The 12,427-nt window shown below is 52.0% G+C and overlaps 1 protein-coding gene across 3 annotated transcripts in view; it reads right to left on the bottom strand.

Annotated features, from left to right (window-relative positions):
- Nucleotides 1–234: 234 nt before the first annotated feature.
- The window catches only part of ATP9A (ATPase phospholipid transporting 9A (putative)), a 129,274-nt gene continuing 117,081 nt past the window's right edge, over nt 235–12,427 (bottom strand). For all 3 annotated transcript variants that reach the window (XM_042930649.1, XM_042930651.1, XM_042930650.1), the window contains 5 exons: nt 11,000–11,064; nt 9,044–9,152; nt 8,359–8,416; nt 5,885–6,088; nt 235–4,627 (listed from right to left, as the gene is read on the bottom strand). In XM_042930649.1, coding sequence (XP_042786583.1) covers nt 4,491–4,627; nt 5,885–6,088; nt 8,359–8,416; nt 9,044–9,152; nt 11,000–11,064 — 573 coding nt within the window. In that variant the 3' untranslated portion in view covers nt 235–4,490. The remainder of the gene's footprint in view (nt 4,628–5,884; nt 6,089–8,358; nt 8,417–9,043; nt 9,153–10,999; nt 11,065–12,427) is intronic.

The raw sequence follows: 12,427 nt of genomic DNA, 5'->3' as shown, positions 1-12,427 counted from the left end.
ACCTTTTGAAATTCTGACATGTCTGGAATAGACAACGGTACAGAATAATAAATGATGCACGGGTTTGGGATGGGATTTTTTTTTTTTTTTTGCCAAAATCAAAATAACTGGAAAAACAGTTCTTCCCTTTTTGTACCACGAGATACACACAAAATCGGAGCGTTATCATAAAAAGCCTTCATTTTGACACCAGAATTCCTGTTTCCGCACAAATTAAAATGATCCCCAAAGGCAGAAAGTACACAAGCTTTATTGGGCAGCAGCAATGAGCCACGCTGGCACACAATGAAAGGACAACCGGTCAGAAACACGCAGGATCACATGTGTATCATCACGGGATCGAGGATTTAAATCATCTGGGAGTTCCTGCTAAATTAAAGCATCCTGTACCAGAGCTTCCCGCTAATGAAAGAACGCTGTCCTGGTGGGTATGTGCTATGTGCATTACACGGACGAATCCACTAATGAGGAGGCCGCCGACTCCTAGATGAGCTTACGGCTACCCCCCCTGCAACAAAATCATAGAGTGGCCACAATTTTTGTTTGCTAATACCGCGTCCCCCCCAGCAGCCCCCCCCCCCAAACGCGGTATCCACTGACGTTGCCCAGTGACGTTAACGGACGGCACCCCCAAGCACGCGGTGACAGAGAAGCCGGATCCGCAGGATCAGCGCCATGGCGTGAGCAGACGCCGCAGAGCGCGAGGTCTCGGGGACGCTGCCCGCACGGTGGCAAGGCCTCTCGGTTCCGTTCCGAAACACAAGATGTATTTTCCCAAGATGAAATGAACATCATTAATGGAAATATTTTCCACTAAGTATACGTGGCAAAAGGTTTTACATGAAAGGAAGGGGGGAGAAGTAAAATCTGTTCTATTTACAAGCTCCTTTTATGTTTTTTGATGACAACAAAGCTGGAAGTAACGGGATTTTGATGCAAATCAAGTATCTCATCAAAAACTCAGGTCACACACACACACACACACACACACACACTTAAACACACACACAAAAGATTAAAGATAAAAACAGCTGAGAGGTGTTTGTCTTCAACAGGATGGTGCGGAAGCACGTGTAGGTCCCACTGGCGATTTGGCAAAGGTTTAAAATGCTGCCCCATAAAGGCATGAGGGCTTTCCCATCCCCACCCCAGTAAAAACAAAACAAAGTATAAAAGCAAAAATCTGGAAAAGGAGAAGAGGCATTATTGTGTCCATTCCCAATGAGCACAGAACTCAAAATACATTCAGAAGTTGTCAGTGTGACCTAAGCTTTCAGCAGAGAGCACACAGAGGGGACCAGACACGGGTACCGAAGCAGACTACACACAAGAGGGCTTAGGAAGGGAAGCTGGCCTGGGGCCCGGATGGGACAACACCAACAGCGGGACACATCCCAGCTCACGGTCTCCCGGCTCCAGGTGGCTTCGAAGGTGGTTTGCTCCGATGTCTACACGCCCCCTGGGACGCCCCTCCTTCGCTCTGTGGCAAAGTCCGCTGCCCCAAGCAGCCAGAGATGGTGCAACCAGACCCCCCTAGCACCACGGGCAACACACATGTGAGCATGTGCGCCCTCCAAATTAGGATCCAAACTGTCAGGCTTCAGAAATTACTGAAATGGAGAAGCTTGTCTGGTCATTTTCTTAGAGGAAGGAAGTGGGGGGGGGGGGGGGGGAGGAGAAACCGAATGGATCCCGTCATCCTCATGCACGTACAACCATCACCAAAAGACAGAACAAAAATAATCATAAAATAACAAAAGTGCTAACCAGGACAGAGATACCCAGTGGTGTCAGAGGGCGGGGGCGGGGGGTTAATTTTTACTTTGAGGAGAAAGGTTTGAATAGCACTGATTGTGTGCCGTGGGGCCTCCGGCCTCAAATCAAATAGGCTGCCGGAGACTTAGGTCCCACTGAGGTCCAAGGTGAGGGGCAGGGGTCAGTGGCGCTTCCTAAATTCCTTCCAGATTGGTAAACCGAGAGAAAGGTCAACGGGATCCGTCTGCTCAAGATCTACGAACTCAGGAGGTTCCTGTTTTACCTTTCCCCGCAACTGAGATAATCCTCGTGCACACGGGTCCTCTGCTGGGACCGGCCTGACGGGTGCAGGTAAGGATCCCGTACCCTCGACCGACTTGAGGCTCCTGCCCTTTGGGGCGCCAGAGTTTGAGAAGCACACGCATCCCCAGACACCCGACGACCCCCGGCAGGTGGAGGGAGCAGGCTGCCCACTGATGGGGAGGCTCCACGGCGTGGGGGTCGGGGCTCCGCTTGGGGTTTAGGTCCCTCTGGCCCCCGACTGCCTCCGCCAGAGCGCAGCTGGGACGAGAGAACAAGGTTTGCAATGGCACAGACCAGCACCCCTCCACTTCCAGGCGTGGCTTCTTCGGCAGCTCTCTTCCTGGGAGATGTCAGGTGGCATCTCAGGCGTTGACTTCAAAAGTCAGCTCACACACCTGGATCGAACTTGGGACTTGAGGGGGAAAAAAAACAAAGCAAGAGACCGTCTCCCTGTATCTGCTGGGAACGTCCAAAATTTCCTCACAGCACTTCTGGCAAGACCTACCTGCAGAAGCCATCACCTGTCTGTGAACAAGGCCAGGTTCAGGGTTTGCAACCTCAGATCAGAACAACTTAAGACTTACAACCGGACTTCGAAGAAGACAGATCAAAGTATGAACTCCTGAGCCCAAGGCTCCCTCCTCTACCTTTGAAACTACGTAACATCACTCAGAGAGAAGTCAGACCCGTTCAATCTTTCCGGCTGAAAGGTCCTATTCCTAAATAACCATTCATTCACGGCGACCTATATTCCCTGCGGATCCTTCCGGTGTGGCAGAGATGGCTGGAACAGAACGGCCGAAATACTGCAAAAATGCAGAATCTTAAAACAGAAGCAATGCCAAGAGCCAGTTTACCCAGTGCCTGAAACTTAGTATCATTTTATAAGGGTTTAAAAGGGCAACATAAGTACATGAGCATATGGAGAGTGCTCCCAAGGCCGGGAACCGATGTGCCCGCTCCTCCCGCCCCCAACCCCCCAGCCGCAGGCTGAGCGTAGGGCCGTGGGCGCGGCGGCCAGGCTGGAGCTCGCGTCTCTGAAGCACGCACAAGAAGCGTCATGCTGAAGGGCTGAAGGAATTAACCACGGATCCGAGATCGCAAACAGTCACTGGAAGATCCGCCGACTTAACCCTGATGGCACGCATATGTGGCACCAAGTGACTCGAAAACCCAAGAATGCCTTGCCCCGCCACGCCCAGCGCTTGAAAACTCCCTTCCCTCCTCTGGAAAGAGAAGCCACAGCTTTATAAGAAACACACGTGCGGGTACGCCATCCCGGTGGGGGAGGGGTCTCTACCGCTGGCGGCCTTCCAGCAAGCTCCCCCTGGAGATCTCGAGAGGCAGCGGAACGGAGCCCCGACCCCAGAGCCGGCAGCCTGGGCCTCCTCCTCCCAGGGACTCTCTGCTCGAAGCTGCCGCCGACGAAGGGCATGGTTATGATGCCTCTGCCTTGGCCATTTCATCCTCCTGATGGGAAACAGATTTCTGTGGAAGCCGAGAGCCCCCAGCCCTGACCCTGCACTCTGGACTCAGGAGGCCTGAGCCGCATATGCTACATTGTCTAAAGAATTAGCTGAGTCTCTTATCACCCTGTCGACACATTTAGGAGCCGTTCGGTGGCACCTTTCCTGCTAAAGCAACTGCTGAAAATGTCTGAGGGGTGTCCTCAGATGGCCACAGGCTTTGTAATTGTTACCAGGTCCGAACACAGCAGGGTAACACCTTTGAAATTCTTTTACGAGGAGGCAGGTGGCGCTAACTCGGGCACCGTCGAAGCTGAATCTGACGCGGGAGAACAGAGGGGATTTACGGCTCGCTCGCTCTGCCCTGGTCCGCTCTGTGTCGCTCTGGGAAGGCAGCGTGGCTTCGGCAAGCAGAGCGGCCTCGGGCGGGGTGGGTGGCACTCCGGCCGTGCGACTACCGTCTGGGTCACTTTTGACCAGAGTCATGGCCTTTTCCCGCAAACCCGTAGACCGAGAGCTTGACGCTTCTCCGCAGCCAGTTTTTTCAGAGCGAGAAAGACGCGGGGAGCACACACACATTAGGACTGTTTAAAACAAAAACACAAACAAACCCTTCTACAATCCGCAGCTGGACAGAAACTTCTATCACACGACACCAGAATCCCAGTCCTCGGAAGCTCGCACGGTGACCCACGTATGAATGTGTTAGCCGAGCCACCAGCTTTCACGTATATACATTCACTTGAGGCCGAGTCATCCGGGGCTCGAGCAGGCCCCCGCGGGCACGTCCCAGGAGCCTGCCCCGTTGAACCAGCCTCGGGACTCTGCACATTCAGCCGCTTCGCGTCCAAACGGCACGCGGTAGCCATTACCGCGAGATCCACAGGTGGCGGTTAAAAAAAACGCAACTTGAACTCTGTCCACCGGAAGGGCGCAGAGGCCGCGGTGCCCTCGGCCCGCGCACGCCTACGAGGTGAGCTTCGAGTAGCTGGGCGGGGAGAACCGTCTCCGCAGATACTTGAGAACATACAGGGGGAGACAGCTGACCAGAGTGATAACGGACACCTTCCACAAGAATGACAAAGTGGCGATGAAGTACACATCTGCAATGCAAGCAAAAGGGAAGATGGCGGTGAGCGGGCGGAATGTTCCAGAAAGCCTGTGCAGCTCAGGAACTGCCAGCATAGCTATTGGGCGGGGGGAGGGGGGGGCTGCCTCTCCTCACTGACACATGGCCTCCTGGCACCGGCCCCTTTCCTGGGCTCCGTCTCCAGGGCTGGGATTCTCCCCACTCCCTCCTCTCTCTGACCTGTGCCTTCACTGACAGTCACTGAAATGCTACTTCCAACACCAGGAAAACAAAACTACAGGCAGAAACAATTCTTACAGGTGTTTCTGATCTGGAATCTGACAGCTGGCGCTTTTCTTTGCAAACCCCGCCGCCCGAGAGCAGAAAGGCACTCCGACACCAGACATGTTTTCCCCTCGCCTCCGGGATGGTCACCAAAGCCCAGGACGGGTGGGGTCTGAGGGCGGTGCAGAGCGGGAACCGGGTGGCCTAGGGGGCTTCCACTGAGGGACGGACGCCCCCTTCCGCTGCAGGACAGCGAGCCCGCGGTCTGGAGGGTTTTGAGAGAGCAGAGCACAGCCCGCAGCCTTCCTCAGTAGTGGAGTGGACACCACTTCCGGGGCACAGATGGGGAGCGTGTGGCTGGCACGGGCCACGGTCCCACCCGTGCGTCTGCCCAGCCGGCCCCGTGACAGCTTCCTGAGGGCAGAGCTCGCCACCCCCAAGCCACTGAGTACACAGTAGGTGTTCACAAAAACGCATTCTGAGAGACTCTCAGGACAAGTGTGAAACTAAGACTTCAGTAACCAGATGTTCCTTTTACCTTGACCAAAACCTTATGGAGCGTTTGCTGATGAACATGAGACCTGATCAGAGACGCCTTCAGGGGAAGGTGGAGTTTCTTAACCTACTGATAAGGACAAATCCTGCAGGACTTACCATTTATTCATGAACAAAACCTGGATGTCCGACATCGCATTCGCCCCCCAGAGCCCGGCACTTTGCCCGGCTCCCTCGAGAAACCTACCAGGCCTCTGTCGAATTCAACGGAACCCCCTTCGAAGTCACTTAGTGCAGTGTGTTTTCAAAAGGAAACACTCCATTGACATTGTGCCCACCAGCCTCTGTTCCGGGAAGCTGATCCACAGGTGCTATCTGCCCCACTGGGACACCAGTAAGAAAATGGGGGCAGCTGAGTGCCAAGGCCAGCTGGACAAAGACCCCAGGATGAGCGCTGGGCAGGGGGCCCCTGGACCTCACTGCCCGGCTTCAGCCACAGAGCGGGTCTTACCGATGAACTCGTGGAGGAACACCAGGGAGGCGATGTAGCAGGCCAGACTGAGCAGCTCGGCCACGGTCATGAGCCAGTGCCATGTCTGGATGGTCAGGGCCACCATGAGCAGCTCCGTGAGGATCAGCGACGTGAAGGAAATGGCCACGATGTGCACGAACTCGGACTCGAACAGCAGCAGGGCCCCGTACATGATGGTGCTCCCTGCGAAGGCAGACGGAGCCGGTGTCCCCGCACAGCCCTGCCTGCCCGCAGCTGCCGCCCCTCCCGCTCCCCTCCAGAGCCCCCTCGGCCTGGGCTCCTTTTCCTTTATTTTCCATTTCATGAAAGATGGCACTTGCTAAATGAGGTTGATGAGTGGTGCTTTATGGAGGCTTTAAAGAGGTGTCTCCTTCTGATTTCCTATTTTCTCTTTGGACCTTACGTCATAAGGAGTCTATAATTGCAGGGGAGAAGAGAGAGAGACAGAGGGAGAGACAGAGGGAAGGAGGGAAGGGGAGAAATGGAAAGGGGAAAAAAACAAAATGGGCTAAATGGGTGAGGGGCACTAAGAAAGACACTTGGGATGAGCACCGGGTGTTATACATAGAGGATGACCACTGGAATGTACTCCTGAAATCATCATTGCACTAGATGCTAACTAACTTGGATGTAAATTGAAAAAAAAAGATGGGTGGGGTGCCTGGGTGGCTCAGTCGGTTAAGCATCCGACTTCAGCCAGGTCACGATCTCGCGGTCCGCGGGTTCGAGCCCCGCGTCGGGCTCTGGGCTGATGGCTCAGAGCCTGGAGCCTGCTTCCGATTCTGTGTCTCCCTCTCTCTCTGCCCTCCCCCGTTCATGCTCTGTCTCTCTCTGTCTCAAAAATAAGTAAGCGTTAAAAAATTTTAAAAAAAAGATGGTCAATCTTAAGTCATGTGTTGTTTTACGCCCTAACGCCCACAACACACACACACACACACACACACACACACACACACACACACACAATGCCAGAGGTAACCCAGAGACACTCAGAGCATCCTGTACCTATAAGGAGGCAAGAAAGGAAAGTGGGAGAGGGAACGGATACGTGTTTTTCTAGCACAGCAGAAAAGCAGAGAGATGGTCCTCACACACAGCTCAAATATCTGACAGCACAAGAATATTACACAGAGGCAGGGCCAGGAGATGCTCAACCCCAAAACTCCTCAAGCGACAGCCCATCGTGCCAGGGGTTCAGGATGAAGGGGTGAAATGGGGCTTCAGTGCTCCTGATTTATGAACTTTTACATACAAAAGGTGGCTGCAAAAATCAATGCGTATATTATACTTTGATGTACTTCTTAAAAATCCTCCCCCTGGGGCGCCTGGGTGGCTCAGTCGGTTGAGCGACCGACTTCGGCTCAGGTCACGATCTCGCAGTCCGTGAGTTCGAGCCCCGCGTCGGGCTCTGGGCTGATGGCTCAGAGCCTGGAGCCTGCTTCCAATTCTGTGTCTCCCTCTCTCTCTGCCCCTCCCCCATTCATGCTCTGTCTCTCTCTGTCTCAAAAATAAATAAATGTTAAAAAAAAAAAATTAAAAAAAAAAAAATTTAAAAATCCTCCCCCTGATTTTTTTTTTACTGATAATTTAACTTCCTGCCAACAATTTTAACAGTATCTACACCTATTGGTTGCACATGACATCAGTAAGACCACCCCCACACAACACACAATGTGTATTTGTAAAGTAGACGTCTGTACCTGGGCAGACGTAGATGGATATTACGACCACTGCACAATCACATATATTATAAAACACGCATAAAAACAGAAATAAACACCAACAGGGGTTTTGGTATTTTCTCCTCCTACACTTAAAAGTCATCCTACAAAGTCTCTCTGCAGTCTGAGAGACCCTCCCTGGAGGCCAGTGAAGCAGACACATTTCTCAAAAACTATAAGGACCTCAGAAAAAGTATCAGAACATTCCAGAAAGCAACCGCTTTTTGTCACAGTGGCTCGCACACCCCAGCAGGTAGTGATTGGTGTTCGTTGTATTTTTCTCTGAGTCTGTCTCCTGAAGCAGACAGCACCTCCTCACAGATCTATCACCGTGCTGAATGTTCTGGTCCTTACAAAATGCCGGGTAGGGGGGCGCCTGGGTGGCGCAGTCGGTTAAGCGTCCGACTTCAGCCAGGTCACGATCTCGCGGTCCGTGAGTTCGAGCCCCGCGTCAGGCTCTGGGCTGATGGCTCGGAGCCTGGAGCCTGTTTCCGATTCTGTGTCTCCCTCTCTCTCTGCCCCTCCCCCGTTCATGCTCTGTCTCTCTCTGTCCCAAAAATAAATAAAAAACGTTGAAAAAAAAAAATTAAAAAAAAAAACAAAATGCCGGGTAGGGCCCCCTTGGGGTGCACCGTCCCACCCCTTAACCAAGTTTCAGGGTTCCAGCTTCTTCGTGTTCTACAGACAACAGAACCCCCAGCATAACCCCACAGCTGGTGTGACTTTTCTCACCTTGATAGATGCTAATCAAAACCCATATTAAGAAGGTCTTGTAGGACAACGGTCTTCCCTAAACGAGAGAACGAGAAAGAGCAGGTTATGGTGTGTGGCTCACCCAGGGTGTCAGCTGACCCACGCTTCCCTGCCACCAACAAGGCAACCTGCCTGTTTTCATCAAAAAAAAAAAAAAAAAAAGCGTCTCGCACATGTCTGGACACGTTTGAGAAATTACACGTTTAAAAGACAATTGATATTCGGTGGGAATAAATCTGCCCTTCAGTAAAACTCCTGGAAGACAAATAAACGAAATCTCACACACACACACACACACACACACACACACACACACACACGCTTTTTAGAAGCATACACCAAAATGCTTCCAGGAGCCTCAGTGGCAGAATGGAACTGTCAGGGGCTCTTTTTTTTTTTTTTTTTTAAGTTTTTGGTTGGTTAGTTGAAGTTTTCAGTTTACATATTACTGTACAGTTTAACATTCTCTAGGAGCATACATATGGCTTTTTTAAGAAAAAAGAATGTAAAACCGCACTCCTTCCTCTCAAGGAAGCCGCCACCAGCTCAAATCGTCGAAATCTGTGTGTTCAAACCGGAAATGGAGGGTCTGCGTGAAATGAAAGTAGGGAGAGAGGGAGAAAGAAGGGGAAGGAGGACGAAGGGAAGGAGGAGTTCACTGAACCTTGAGAAGATCCTTGTAGAGCTCAGGATACAGCATGGCAACTTCTGACTTCACATCTTTGTCCAGGACCAGAGAGAATACGGGAAACATGGTGTAAATGGTGGAGTACCTGGGGGAGAAAAATCGCCGCACGTGAGACGGGCCGATGGAAAAGGAACAGTCTGCTTCTCCGGCCTCTGGAGCCCCATTCCCATGCATTTCTTCAGGAACTACTCACTAAGTGCCCATCACGGGCCAGGGCTGCTTTAAGGACTGGAGCTTCAGATGAGAAACAGAACATCTGCCCTCGGAGAGCTGTCCTGCCCATCTGTGAGCCAACAAAGTCGGTAAACTACACTGTGTGCTGCAGGTAAGTGCGGGGAAGGCCACTGCAATGGGAGGAGAGGGAAAGAGCCGTGGGGGTGGTATGATTTTTTAGAGTGGGTGCCCAAAGGATGTGACAGTTGAGTAAACACCCATAAAAGGTGAGAGGCAGCCATGCCCAAATGAAGGGAAGGGCATCCCAGGCGGAGAGAACAGCACGTGCAAAGGTCCTGAGGCAAGGACCCGTTTGAAGGACAGCAAGGCAGCCAGTATAGCTGGAGCCGAGCGAGTGAGGGGGAGAGAGGAGATGGGAACTGAGGGCGGCGAGGGGTCCGCGGCGGGCCACACGGAACACATTTCGGGGAGCCCCTACGTTCTGGCAGGTTCTTTCATTCTTCTGGGACCTGACAAAGGACAGTCCACTTTTCCAGTTAGAGGCAGGCATGGGGCGCCTGGGTGGCTCAGTTGGTTAAGCGGCCGACTTCGGCTCAGGTCATGATCTCAGAGTCCGTGGGTTCGAGCCCCGCGTCAGGATCTGTGCTGACAGCTCAGAGCCTGGAGCCTGTTTCGGATTCTGTGTCTCCCTCTCTCTGACCCTCCCCCATTCGTGCCCTGTCTCTGTCTCAAAAATAGACATTAAAAAAAAATTTTTTTAATAAAAAATAAAAATTAAAAAAAAAGAAAAAAAGAAGCAGGCAGAATTCTTTGTGAGACTCTCCCCTGGGACCAGCCAGCCTTTCTGTGCTTCCTGCCTCCTTACAACCAGGCGTGTGCCCTACACACGTCTCTATCTAGGACACGTGTCACCCAATCCACCTACCTGGGTGACTCAAACACTGAGAACATTCTCTGAAGGATCAAAAGGAACGTCATGAGTTCCGAGTCAGGAATGGGGGTGGAGCCGATGGCAGCAAATGTCCACGCGACCCCTGTCTGACAGGTCACTGGCACACAGCAGTCAGGCTCTGCTAGGGACATGTCCCAGGACAGCAAGGCTCTGGCCCGCCCGACAGACTCAGCAGCAGGACATTCTACCGGGTCCACGACAGGGAGGGTACTTTCCAGACACGTCTTTCCCCTTTTTCTAAGACCCCAATGAAATCACTGAGTCTGGGAACCTTCGATCTTGCTTTGGTCGCCATCACCAATAAGCTCGGACGGTCATGGGCAAGCATTCTCCCCCCTCCAGGTCCAAACCGCCAAGCGCTGTGAACCACAAGCCCACCGAGCTCCACTTTCTCAGTCTGGGTATAGGCTGAGCCATTCAAAAATAAAAATCCGGGGCGCCTGGGGGGCTCCGTCGGTTGGGCATCCAACTTCGGCTCGGGTCATGATCTCACATTTGGGGGTTTGAGCCCCGTGTGGGGCTCTGTGCTGACGCCTCAGAGCCTGGAGCCTGTTTCAGATTCTATGTCTCCCTCTCTCTCTGCCCCTCCCCTACTCGTGCTCTGTCTCTGTCTCAAAAATAAAATTAAAAAAAAAAACAAAAAACAAAAAACAAAAAACATTACAAATAAAAATCCAAGTTAGGTTCTCAACTACATCCCGGGCAACTCAGGGGCTGCACAGTCGAGACACAATGTTTCTTCTCTCCTCTGTGGTATGTTAGGGAGGTTTCATAAAAAGTTAATAACCCTGCCTAGCTTTCCTTACCCAATGATGAGGAATCCTTGGTAGAGAGGAACCGATGCAAAGTAAAACACAGAGGAAAAGACAGCCTGTGCCAACGAGAAAGGAAGATGTTACCAAAAATCATTGACAAAGGCCCTACCTTTATATAATAACAACACCCCACCCTTAACATACCGCAAGCTTTACTGACACAGTTGTGAGTGCTTTCAGTAAATCAGCTCATTTAACAATTATAACCACCTCATGAGACAGGTACTGTTGTCATCAACCCCTATTTACAGAGGAGAAGAGTAAGGCACAGAGAGGTTAAGTGACTTGCCTACAATCACACAGCTCACGAGGGATAGAGCCAGGAGTCGTTCCCAGGTAGTTTAGCTCCAGAGACCATGCTCAGCCCCCTTGTGAACACTGAGTTACACAGGCTACACCCAGGGGCGCTCTCTCCGTGACCTCTGTGAATCTCCAGAACCACCCATGAGATCGAGTCCTAGTATCACCTGCCTTTCACAGACGGGGAATCTGAGCAGGTAACCTTCACTGCAGGGTTAAACCCAGCTCTGTCTCCAGAGCCCGCGCTCCTGACAGCTCAGAAGCACCGCCTCTCTGGGCATGCGCCCAAGAAACAAGTTAGCAGAGGTATGGAAACAGACATAGAGACACCTGCGCCATGAGGATGGGCACCCGTTACCCCGGAGGGCGGGGTTACAGACAAGGCTTCCCTTCTCACATGACACCTTTTACAATTTTGGGAAATTTTTACGAAGAGCCCACAAGCAGGAACACCTTTGCAATTAGACAAGAGCAGCATTTCCAAACCTTTACTGAAATGTCTACTTCCTGGTTTGGAAAATATTAGCTACTGGCCGTGAAAAACAGGCTGGGGAGATAAAATCTGACTTGATGCTCTGTTAGGTCCTTCTCTGGACACCTACAGGCTAACAGAAGGAAAGTGGCCTCAAAGCGAATTCCTGTGAGCGGAAAACCAAAAAGAGGCCGGCAACAGCTGAAGGCTTTTCAAAGACTAAGGACAAGAGGCGGAGGCGGGCTGGCCATCAGCAAGGGTATCTCACTGGAGGCATCTCCCCGTCAGCACCCGCTCTGGGTGCTGACCTGGCACGGAGCTCCAAATGCAGGTGCCACCCGGGACCACGGTCCTGGGCAGCCCCAGCTGCACCCCCTGGTCATATTTCAGAACTGAGAGGTGAAAGCCACCTTTCAAATGACTTTTCACCCAGGCTGGGCCATGGCACAGAAAGGACGTTTGTAAAAAAGTCAAGAATCTGATGCGTAGTTTTGCAAATCAAGGTCAAGAGCCTCCTTCCCCTAAAAGGGCCTGGCTGGCCAAAAGCCTTCTTCATCTTGGAGAGAACACTTTAGGGAAAATAAACCACTGTGGCCGCATCTATCAAAGAGAACAACGTCAAAGTGCAGTCCTAACAGGGACTTGCT

Source organism: Panthera leo, chromosome A3 (assembly GCF_018350215.1).
Source record: "Panthera leo isolate Ple1 chromosome A3, P.leo_Ple1_pat1.1, whole genome shotgun sequence".
NCBI classification, from domain to species: Eukaryota; Metazoa; Chordata; class Mammalia; order Carnivora; family Felidae; genus Panthera; species Panthera leo.
Note: the sequence above shows the minus strand (reverse complement) of the source record. Positions and strands in the feature narration are given on the sequence as shown.